Below are 12,616 nucleotides of genomic sequence, written 5' to 3'. Positions count from 1 at the left end.
TCAGTATCTCATTGGTACGCCGGTTGCATCGCAGTTAATGTACTTTTAAGGGATGGAAACTTTACATAGCTATAACTACTCCAAATGAATCAACATAACAGTTAGAATGTTTTCCATTAAAATGTCTGAAGCTATTGAGAGCAATGATTCTGTATCCATCTCTTCCATCGGCTACGTCAAAATCTGAGTATCCGCGTTATCATGGATCCTAGTAATCGCCCCGGAAATGCAAAGGCGTTTAGAAAAGCGTGCACCATACAATCACTTATTTCATTTTTCCGTAAAAAAAGTTGCAAGGGAGAACGCTGAAAATTACAGATACCTTGAGAAGGTGGTGGCAGCGGGCGGTGATTTGGATCCCTTTCTCGGGGGCAATGCAGCGGTCGACAAGGGCCCCAAGAGCCCCACTCACCCATCTCGCAGTCTCTCGGGCAGGCAACCTCACATCTGCTTGGAATCGGCGGCAAGAAATTATTTTTTAAATCCATGTTCTGCACCGATTTCGATACAGATTCATCACTGGAGTTACACTGAAAGCTTCCTCAAATACATATAGAATTGCGACAACTTTTACGCCTAGATTGTAAGTTAGTTAAGTGAAACGCTGAATATTTATAATGGTGACAAAATATATCCAATTCAAAAGTGTCAAGAAGGATTGAATATGGATGGCAGAAAATTGGAGTGATACACATAGTAAATCAATCACGTACATGTAATAATTTCTGGCTTTTTATGAATTCACAAGTTTTGAAATTAAAATGTTTGTATGCTAGAGAAAGTGAAAATTAACCTATTGAATGAGCAAATGCATATTTCCTTCTCTTACATATGGTCATTGTAATATTAGCGCTCTAATACATACTACCATCCATTACAGAATCATTTACTGAAGTCATTTTCTGGATCAGTGCTACCTGAAGACACCTAATTGTTATATACAGGTGTAATAACAATATAATAATGGTAATACACAGCTTTGGTAGTCAATCTGTAAGATATATTTGATAGCAAAAGCTTTAAGTTATTGGCGATTGACTAGTTCCAAATAGTGCATTCATTTAACCGAAGCCTGGCCATTAGCCTAAAGATCTTACAATTACGGAAGAATAGTAAAGTCACGGAATGTACAAACACAGTTGAACCTCATAATGTTTTAAGCCATTTCTCATTAAGTACTTGCAGAAGTACATTTGGCTGAAATTATTTTAATTACTTCGAATTTGGTCAGCCAATGATATTTCTTGCTTCATCGTATGTCTGTACTTCCGCTAACATAAATGAGAATTGGAGCAAAAGAGAAAAGGAATAGGAAACACTGAATTGCAGAAATTGATCACATTTTAGAAGCCATAATACTACTTTAAGCCATCTAATTTGGAGCAAAAAAAGGACAAAATAACATAACTGCTTAATTTTCCATTCAGATTTTGGCTAGAGCTTATGTAAAGAAGGCTCTTCGTCATCTTTAAGCTTAAATTTGGGCCCGCGCCATCCATCACTCGCGTCCTCCAGCAGTTTATATTATTTTGAATACTTTCACTGTCGGTCACGTGGTTCTCGGCCCCTCACCTTTGCACCGTGGGCAGGGGCTCCAGAGAAGAGCACAGGTCTTCGCCGACGGGCTTGTCACCGTCCCGGGACACGCACGTCAGGTTACGGAGCTGGATGCCGCCGCCGCAGCCCACCTCTGCCAGCCCAATGCCGCCCCCTTCCGTGTTCACCACGCAGGAACTCCACTTGGACGGGAGCCATCGGTACCTGGAATACAATCCAAGGAGAAGGGTTGACATAGCTTCTCTCGGTTAAGCTGCCGAATGGGTTGTCCTCCTCTGACAAACTGTCAAAGGGGGAACGAATGGCTTCATACCCAAATCGACTCCCGGTGCCACTTGGGGACGGAGGCAGTCGCTTCCACAGGCACGAGCAATGGGACACGGTTTACCGGGACGGAAATAGTAAATGGATCAATTTCATTCGGGGGAAAATATTAAATGGAAATCTCTAGGGGACCCGAGTAGCGAAAATTGGGGGAAAAACAAAATTATGAAGAGTGACTACGTGACGTGAGTTTATCCAAAGTGAAGCGTGAGGGTAAGGGTTTTATTACTTAAATGCGAGAGGTATTTACGGTGAAGGTTCCCACATAGGTGGTTCTTACTTTTCAGAGCACAGCTGCAACGATTCCCTCTCCGTGATCCTTCGGACCTCAACCAGGTGTGGACACGGGAGACCTTCTCCATGTTGCATCTGCACCAGTTCTCTCTTGCGCAAATGTATTTCTGGTTTGGCCTGCAGGACAAGGAAAGAGGAAACTTGTATCGAGATGACAACGTTGTGAGGTGAAAATTGCTTCCAGCAACACTAGAATACGTCGTACTCTTTCTTTAGAAAGTGCTACCAAAGAATAATCGATATCCTTATCATTAAAGACTAATCAAAAATAATTTAGAATAGACTGAAATCTAACTTTCTCATTCCAGTTTTTTATTCTTCCGATAATACTTTCTCAAAATTGCGTGCCCGTATTTGATAGAAGGTAAACTTGAATGTTATTTTAAAATATATAGTTCAAATGCGGAAGAGCCCAAAAGTACTGGTCTACAACAAGTACGAGCTCGTTTTATTTAGTGATTAAATGGCTACGCATTTACACAATAAAAATTAGCACATGATTTACAAATTTAAGAGTATAGCCATTGATTAGCGGTAAAATGAAATGGTACTAACTGGCTGTTGGACCATAATTGCTAACTGGCTTTGGACCTATTCTCAGGGTTTTGATTACCAGCCCGATTTCATTAACTTTGCGCGGTATACCAGCAATTGGTTATGTGACTCAATATGCCCATACTTTAGAATGGAATGACGAGTAAAAATTCTGTTTTACTTAATTCGTCATTAATGTTCATTTCAGAATGCCTCGTGCAATATGGGTAATTAATTAGATACATATATAAGCACATCAATAAAAGGAAAGAACACATTGTGTCATTAATTTTCTTCGCTCAAGCGTAATTTCTTCTCGAGTTCAATGTTGATTTTTTTGCCGTCTACCAACTTGGATAAATATTATATTCAAGAGTATTATATCCCAGCGCTCATACCTTTTCTGTCGGTCCCACGTAGCAACCTTCGCGGACTCGCTCCCATGGTGACCATTGGCTCACGACGCAATCCTGAGGAACGACACAAGGCCTGACATCCGGAGGAAGAGGGCCGCCATCCTTTGACAGCTTGTGAATCGAATTTTGGGAACTCCGGAACTGCTTACGCCCAAGGCATAGCCTTTTTAAGGATATACAAAAAAAATCATTAAACACATTCCAATGATATCGGTGATGATAAATGTTTTATATTTTATGATTAAGTAGCAACTTTATGATCCACACTTTATTGAGTAAACGTAAGAATATAATTTTCTTCTAACAGATTTTCCTTAATTCGGTTTCAATAAGTTGCTCAAAGCACCCAAAAAAGAATATATTTATCATGTAGAATAGAAAAAAAATCTTAACACCTAAAATTAGTTAGTATGGTCCCTTCAGAAAGTCAACCGTGGATCCGCTCATGTTCAGATCCCTATTACATTCCAAATGATGTGATATATTGGAAAGCACAGAGTATGCGGGTTTGGCTATGTGCTATGGTATTATTAAGGGTAATAATCGACATTTAAATCTAGGATCCTCCGATCAGAAGCCTGAGTGAAGTATATGCTTGGCTATTTGCATTGCATATGCATGCATGACTTCGCATATGCATTTATAGTTCCACATTACCTTTAAATTCAGATGACTGCAACTCTTTTTGACATTTCATTATTGATGCTTAAATCACCTAGGGCAAAGCAAAATAGTTGATTTGATAATTATTTCAAAATAACTTTTCAATTTTCCACTGCTTGTAGATTTTGGAAATTCTTTTTCGTCGCGAAAGAAATCGATTCAAATGATTCCCGCGTGCGTTTGTCTCCTTAACTTAGTTGACAGAGTAGTGACAGCTGATTTGCCTTACTCAGTGAGATGCATTTTTAATGAATATATCGACAGAATAAATACAAAATAAATGCAAAAATCGGCATATGCATCGTGAGACAAAATTGACGCACGATATTCTAACTCCAAACATAGTCTTATAAGATTAATACGCTATCTGATAAAGTGGAAAAAATTGCATGATTTCTTAGGCAACAAAACCAACAAATGAGTACACATAATATAATTTATGTGGTTTTATTTATTGTGGGAGCCGACCGAATATTGAGGCCACCTTCATCATTTAGGATATAGTTAGAATAGAACAGGGAGACGACAAAGGGTTGATAGAAACTCAACTTTGGCATTAGCCTACACAGCGTAGATACTCGTATTTAAGTGTTCACTGTTTAAAGCACGGGGTAATGCTGTCAGGGTGCTCTCAACATAGTATCCAAGCAGGGATTCAAGTAAAACAAAAACAGAGGCCGGGACTGGAACCAGGGGCCTCGGCATGGTAAACCTAACCATCTCACAAAACCCACCCCATCATTCAGTTTGTTTCTCCATAGACCAAAGCATTTCATGCAACTCGAAGAATGTTCTTCCTCGGAATCAGACGCGTTTCAATGCAGAGAAGGCGAATTAATCGCTAATTCCGCGGGAGGAGGAGATGTGCAAGGGACGGGAGAGTGTGATGGGGAAGGAATGGGAGGGGGATGAAGGAGTCCGGGTCCGTATCGAGCGAGATGATACCGGGGGGGGGGCGGCGTTCGATTCCCGCAGTCTTGCCCACTCACCCCACTTGCACGATGGCCCCTCGGGAGTCCCGGCACGTGACCTCTCTCGTCTGGAAGCCCACTTGTGGCTCGACCGTCAGGCTCACTTCGTCTCCGTCGTCCCTCTCCTCGAGCGACGACCTGGGACTCAGGCTCTCGTCCGCCGAGACGAGGGACGCGGCCGCCTCGCACCGCCGCCACTGCCCCACCCTCAGCCGGTATTCCCCCGCCTCCGCCTCGTCCGCCACGGCCATCGCCTCGTCCGCCATAGCCGCGTCCTCCACCGTCGTCGGCGCCTCGGTGGACGCGGACGGCGAGGTGTTCTGCGGGCAGTCGAGGCCGATGGAGGGACATGGTCTCGTCTCCACCAGCTGTAGCGATGGGCAAAATGGGAGAGGATTTAGAGCACTCGAGCCCCATTTCGAAGATGCCGATGACACCTCCCGAGTGTTTCAAACGATAAGTCGAAACACATACATATCACATTAACCTCCAGTGAAAACAAGCACAAAACTGGATATTGCAAAAAGAATCTATGAACGAATGGAAAGGCTAAATTTAAGATAGTTTGGTATGATTTTCTTAATCAATATTACTTTGTTTACCTTAAGGACTATGCTAGGTATTTCAAAAGTTGCTAAATAAGTCAGAGGCACACACATACGTTTACATTTTCTTCTAAAACTTCACCGCCTCTAAGAAATTACGTCTTTGATCATGAGCTGAAAGTTAAAAAGTAAAAATAATTGGATTGCTAGAGAGTGCATGGAATATTTCCTCATGTGTTAATTGAATGCACTCTTTATCTTTGATAAACTTTGCCTGGACCAACTGTAACCTTTCCCTACCCTAACCCTAAAAAAGTTTCTTAGGTTGAGCTTTATCAAAATTTATAATGTGCTGCATTAAAATGATAGCCGTAAAAATACTCAGCTGTTTAAGGTGGTAAATTTTGAAAGCTTTAAAAATGGATCTAATAATTTTTGTTAGTGCTTGCCAGAGATGAAGAAATTCGAAATAAACTTTAATATCTTTAAGCAAAAACATGGAAAATAACTCATAACGAATGCGGTATTATATTCACAGCATAAGTTTGCTTGACAATCCTGGTTTTATGGTGCATTAAGCATTCAATACACCATCCAATGTCTAGGACTAAGCCTGTTCTATTCCAGAAATAAAGCGGTATAACAAAGTAAAGTATAATGCCTTGGTTAGCAATTTATAACTTAGGAAAAGCGTCGTAAAACCTCGTACAAAGATAACCTGCGGAATGGGGTTAGGTTTCAATTTAAAATTTACCACCTGCTCACCATTGCCAACTTATTAAAGAGAATCGCAAAAACTCAGTTGTTGACCAAATGAAAATTTTAATTTCCTCTTTCTCTTGTGTATATACGGTAACATTTTAGAAATCTCTCTCTGTCAAATTCAATACATTATGAATTCAGCGATCTTCAAAGTGTTTATTATCTAGGCAATGGAAATTTGCCACCATTTTAGCAGTCAGCATCTTACCGGTGGACAAGGATTTCCTCCGTTTCGTGGGGAGAGGATGATGCGCCGCACCCTCGTCTCCACGTTGACCACATCGGGTGCGGCAGTTGAGCCGGGAGGTGACTTGCACGGGGCAATGCAGCCGCTCCAACCGCCCCAGTCGCTCACCTGAAAGGGTGGGGGAAGCCGTGAGAGATGGTTGCGGAGTCGTGATGTGATATTTTTTATTATGAGCCTGATTTCATTAGGCGTTTTACACGCCGGGTTCCTGATACTATTTAAAATCCACTACAACGAGTATGCACCGATAATCCGTACCCTTCACTTTAACGTCGGCACATACGAGAAATAAGCGATTGCTGAATGGAACCCAGGGAGTAATTGTGTAGGTTGACATGAGTAAAACAAGCAATGAGGAAACTGAATTCCCCAGAGATATTTTGACCCCTTTGAAGTGAAAGCTGAAGCGAATATGTGCACGTGTGTAATAAATTTTACATTCGGGAGTAATTTAATTTCCCTGGCCCATTCAAGAAAAACAAACCAATATAATCGGGTTACAGGATACGAAATTTCAATGTAAATGTTATTCCTTTGGACCTCTAGGATGATTAAGGCAAAAATTAGAGAAAGTATCGAATAATTTGATTCGTGATAAATAAACGTGATTGGATACGCGTATCGGAAAAAGCGCTGAATCTCGGATGTTGAAATTTTAATGGCCATAAAAATATCAAAAGGATTTTATTGAAGAGCTACTGATTGTTTCTGAGAAATCACTTTCGAAATAATTTTTGCCCAAGATCAATAGCATAATAACAGAAATCACATGATGGCAACTTAACAACTAACTGTTTTAAATTGGAAAAATATCACAGTATAATTAAATATATGGCCATTTTTTCCTGGAATTTATCTAAAGGGGCTTGAATATATCGAGTGCGTGTGTTTGTACAAACATATATATATATATATATATATATATATATATATATATATATATATATATATATATATATATATATATATATATATATATATATATATATATATTATATATATATTTACACGAGAACGTTTACTTGACCAGGATTTAAAAAACTGACCTTCGACTTAACGCGCTGATGTTCTACCAATTAAGATACCGAGGAAAGATAATTACCATTGAAATCCGCGCGGAGTTAACGTAACCAAATACCCTGATTATTTACGACAATGCTTGACTGTTACCGGTAAATGTGATTTTCTCTTCTCTACTCGTCCATTTCTCTAGTAGTGGTTGAAATAGCCTCCGTGCGCCATCTGTTGGCCAAAGAATCAGGGCTCTTGGTTGTATAAACCCGCAGCGGATTTCCTCGATAGCTGAATTGCTAGAGCATCTGCAAGTAGGTAGTTGGTTCAAATCCCCGACAAGGAAGCATTTTCTGCTTTGAAACCGCCCTCTTATACCTTCCCGCTGGTCTTGTATTAATCCTTAACATGTTTTTCACTCCTTTTCCCTATACTTTGATACGTATGTGTGCGCGTGAATGTAAATAAAATCTTAAAATATGAATTGAATAGTTCAAATGGACTGTTTAAAATCACTTCTCTTACTTACTAAATTCGTGGAGGGATGAGATCTTGTGCATTTATTCCGTAACGTTATATTCAGAAATTATTTCAACATTTAGAAAGGTTGTATTGAAACTGTATTTAATTTTATCCTCTCATACCCTTGGGACGCTGAATGAGAGGTAACCGCGGGATACGGATGCTTGACTATGGTCATGGGGAGGGGGACGGGGGTCGACGGTGACCAGCCAACTCACCTGACAGTCCCTCTTGTTTCTCAGCGCGACCACCGACGCCGGCGCCGCGGTGCGACACTGTCGCTCCACGCTGGGACGCCGGGCGACGCCGAAGCAGTTCTCGTCGTCAACGCGCCGACGGCGCCAGAGGACGCATTCAACCGTTCGAACCTGTACGCCCTCAACAGTAAGCGATCCATCTTCCCCTGCGACGTCCTTCGCAAGGAGCGGCAGGAGGCATGGCATGAGGAAGGAGAGAGGAGGGAGGAGGAAGACGTGTTAGAAGAATAGAAGGCAAGAGTGGTGAGCAGCGGGTCAGCATCTTGAGAGAGATAAAAGCGTCACTTGGAAATGGGGGAATACCGTAACGGATTGATGTTGCCATAGTGTTTATGCCAGCGACTTAACCCTTATGGGCGATGGCCGTAGTAAGTCCTTTTTTTGTTATCTACAAAGAGATGAACTCCTTCCCTCGGGATGTTTTCAATCTGCTGAGTGCCCCTTTCTTGTCGTTTCAGCCATTAGTGATGATTATTCTCGTGCAATCAAATGGTAGAGAATAAATCAATCATTTGCATTCGTATGAAAAAATCACTCGGGGACTGTTTGATTTGAAAAATGGATTGGTTTACTATAGGGTTTATTTTGTGCCCCACAGGATGATCACCTCAAAATATTTTGTCAGCCTTAATAATGTTGGACTTGCTTTTTAACGCACGGAACGAATACAATATTGGTTGATAGAGACAAGTAAATACGTCGTTATCCCCATTTGGAAGTTGATTAACTTACCAGGCGGATGCGCTGTAGTCTACGTATCCTCTGAGTAAAAAGACTGGCAATGAAGTGATTAAATAGTCGGTGGATCGATATCTCATGTGTAATATTAGAGTATTTTCTTTCCTTTATCAACATATCAACATTCTAAATAGCATTGAGGACTACAATTAATGCGTTATAACACAAATGCTGTTCCCAACCAGAGTTAATACGCTCTAAAAACTAGAAAACGGTTTCGTATTTAGCTATAAACCCTATCTAAATTAAATTTGTATTCTGTCACCGAACTATAGGCAAATGAAGCATGTTGATCAGAGTTGAAAGAAAGAATTTGTAACATTATCCCCCTTAACGGAATCAAATTATCTACGAGGGTCATCCGGAAAGTAGTACCCGTTCGTGAAATAAAAAGACAAAAGTAAATATTAACAAACATAAAAAATTTTATTTGAAAGAGGATACTTTAAACTACTTCTCAACATAATCTCCAAGCAAATTAAGGCATTTGTCATAACGTGTGACAAGTTTCTGTATTCCTGCTGCATAGTCCTTCGCCGCCAGCTCATTGAGATACGCGAGGGACCCATCTTGCACAAATTTTTGCATAATGCAGATGGTGTTTAACAATTTCATGAACAATTGTTCGAGAAACATTGGGAAAATGCTCACAGATGTCATCAATTGTGACGCGCCGATCGTTCCTCACGAATTCGTCAACTGAGCTCACCAGTTGGTCTGTAATGACAGACGGTCTCCCCGAACGCTCATCGTCGTGTGTGTTCCCCCTCCCCATGTTGAAGTTGCGACACCACCGCCGAACAGACGACTCGTCCATTACATTGTCTCCATACACCTCCTTTAATTGGCGATGAATATCACATGGGCGAACGTTTCTTGCATTGAGGAATTTAATCACTGCCCTCACTTCACAACTGGCGGCGTTCTCAATTTTTTTAAACATTGTAAACAATCACAGAAACAACACAGGCAATGCTAGCGTCACGCAACTTGGCTCAGAGAAGGCAGACAAGCCACTGAAGCTATCTGACCTCGTCCAGCGGCTACTCGCGTCGTCAGCACTTCATGCGGCACGAACGGGTACTACTTTCCGGATGACCCTCGTAATTTTCTTGACGAATGAATTTATACCCAAAAGAGGGGTTTGGCAACAAGAGATCCATCATTAATTTTTTCATTCTTTAAAGAAATAATCAGCTCCGATCTTTTCGCTTCAAAATTTTAACAAAATTTAGCAAATATATGAAAAAAAACTGCTTCCCTCGGGCGTAAACATCATTAGTGGGCTTTGATACACGGTTAGGCAAGCCGCTGTCAAGCGAGAAGCATCAACGCCTGGTCGTCAATGTCATATTCGACCATTGATGAAAGTTATAGAAATCATCCGCTGATAAGTGGATATTTCCTATTTTGCCATCAAGGTTATCGACTGTATGCACTGAATCTCGCTTGGCGTACGGCTTAAAAATGTTATCCATTCCTCTCCTGTGGCCCATATTTCCACGATTATTGACTGCTGTGATGACACTGCCGCCAAGGATCCAAAACAGTGTGCTCTGCAAAAAATTCCGGGGGTGTTCAAAGAGCCAAAGAGAAGAGATTCCCATTCTCAGGATCATTCGAAATTTGTTGGTAAAGGATAACTGCTGAAGGAAATACTTCCAAACCGTTTGTTTTGCCTGATAATAAACATGTTCCAGTCTTTTGGCAAGCCCAATCCTTTGTATACCAATTTACTTGATAAAATGCATTAGTAAACCTTTTTTACCCCGCCAATTATGGGCAGTCTCACAGAAAAAAGCCAATGGGTAACATAGACTTGGATGTTTTGCTTTAAAAACTGAAATTCGAGAAGCATACAACCATAGTGGTGAGCTTTAAAGATTATTGCATGAAAGATATTCATCACTGCTCCACTTACTTTGGACCGATGGTCGGAGGGCACGCAGTCCTTGGAATAATTCTAACATTTTTGGTAATTGGAGTTATTTCGACAATCGTGTACACATAATAATGCATTCATCATTATGCATTTTTTGTTACCTAAAAATTTACGGAAAAAATCCTTATCCAGGCCACATCAATCTATTTTTTAACGCAGCTGAGGCTTTCATGGGTTAAAGAACTTGACTCAATATTTGTAGGTTACTTTTTTTTAAACCTAACTGTTACTGAATAATTTAGGGCCCCTTCCTCTCGCTCCACTTCCTTACAAGACGTTATTCACGACATTAAAGAAAATGGTGATCACTTCAAAGATCACAAACTTGTCATCAATGTCAGCGATAGGATAGGGTCATTTGAGAGACCTTAATAGTCACAGTGATGGCGTTCGAAGATCATAAAGTAGTCACGATTATCTTCAGCGTAATCCTCATGAACATTACATTCATAACCCCAGAGTTAAAAGTGATGAAATTCGAGGCTCATATGGTTCTAGATGTGATTATTTCCAACGTGATCCCATTTAAGGTTATATTTGCCGCTGGATAACTTGAAGTTTCAGTTCAAATGATTTAGAGTTTTGATAAAAACTATTCGTAAAACGTAAATATTAAAATAATTTAGACGAATTACAGGCAGTTGGAACGGCTCTGAGTTATCAGGAAATTTTATTTTTCCCAATGCTCAGGTGAGACAGGTTCATGGAACGCGCAATAAGGGAAAAATTTCATTTCAATCGAACGATGAGAAAATCTGACCTTGCCAGCAAAACAGTTAAAACATTATCAGGTAAGTTTGTCTCACCTGGACGGAATTTTTATTGTCGTCTTCTTCATCATCATTGTTCATAGGGCGGCAAGGCCCCCATGGTCCAGCTTCCCATTGAAGATGATCTGTAATAATAAAAGAGATAAAATAAATGAAACTATACGACATTTAATTGAAACTTGTACGCAACTTTATATGCACTACAGATAACAAAATATTCTAGAACAGCGTATATTAATTAATTTCTAATAGCAGTACGAACATGAATATTATCTTATATATTACGCACAGGACAATTGTATTGTTTTTGCATTTTCATCCAATTTTTAATAAGTGATTGACACCAATAATTTTCTGAGTTGGAATGGATTTTAGCTACATCCAACAACAATGCGATTGTTGCAATGAAAGATTCAGCAAGAATTTTGTTTGAGCGATTCCCGTAAATTAAACAATTGTATACAAGTATATATGTATATATTTGACAAAATTCATTGAAGTTAAAGAACTACCTGACCATTATTGACTCTTAGTACTTTTGAAATGGGCTGACCATCATGCAATAATATTTCTTGGAATTTAATCACATAAAAGGTTGTCCAAGTGCAACGAGATGCGACGGTATGCCCAGGTTTGAACCTAGAAATGATCACATAAATAGCGTCACATTTCTTCTCTTTGCTGAGTAAACGAATTGATGTTTCGCTTCTTTTCAATATTTTTAGAAAACGCAAAGAGCGCAAATAGAAAAGAAAATCATCGAAATTTGTATGACTAAGACAACAGTGCAGAGCGGCAACACTGGAACCCAAGATGCCTCACAAACCTTAGCTTCTTACTCGATTCATTTTTAACGCACACAGACAGATATATAAATATAGACGGAGGTAAGGCATTAAGTTTCATCCATGTAGAAGAGCCATCCATCTGTCGGTGTTGGTCGTTCGGAACTAAATTTCGTAATGGAAGTCGGTTTTTTTTTACAAATTTACACCCACAGCGAAAATATTTCAGCTGCAGTCATTCCTCCTGGCTGAGTCTCCCTACGAGCAAATGAGAATTC

General features: G+C 40.1%; 1 protein-coding gene across 1 annotated transcript in view; it reads right to left on the bottom strand.

The window, feature by feature from the left end:
* The window catches only part of LOC139687406 (thrombospondin type-1 domain-containing protein 7B-like), a gene marked incomplete at its 5' end in the record, with an annotated part of 198,011 nt that overhangs the window by 80,609 nt on the left and 104,786 nt on the right, over nt 1–12,616 (bottom strand). Inside the window, 8 exons of the mRNA XM_071584567.1 lie at nt 323–447; nt 1,573–1,761; nt 2,162–2,292; nt 3,108–3,288; nt 4,778–5,127; nt 6,275–6,421; nt 8,065–8,259; nt 11,590–11,678. Coding sequence (XP_071440668.1) covers nt 323–447; nt 1,573–1,761; nt 2,162–2,292; nt 3,108–3,288; nt 4,778–5,127; nt 6,275–6,421; nt 8,065–8,259; nt 11,590–11,678 — 1,407 coding nt within the window. The remainder of the gene's footprint in view (nt 1–322; nt 448–1,572; nt 1,762–2,161; nt 2,293–3,107; nt 3,289–4,777; nt 5,128–6,274; nt 6,422–8,064; nt 8,260–11,589; nt 11,679–12,616) is intronic.

The sequence above is a fragment of the Hetaerina americana genome, unplaced genomic scaffold (genome assembly GCF_022747635.1).
Source record: "Hetaerina americana unplaced genomic scaffold, ioHetAmer1.1.p SCAF_1, whole genome shotgun sequence".
NCBI classification, from domain to species: domain Eukaryota; kingdom Metazoa; phylum Arthropoda; class Insecta; order Odonata; family Calopterygidae; genus Hetaerina; species Hetaerina americana.
Note: the sequence above shows the minus strand (reverse complement) of the source record. Positions and strands in the feature narration are given on the sequence as shown.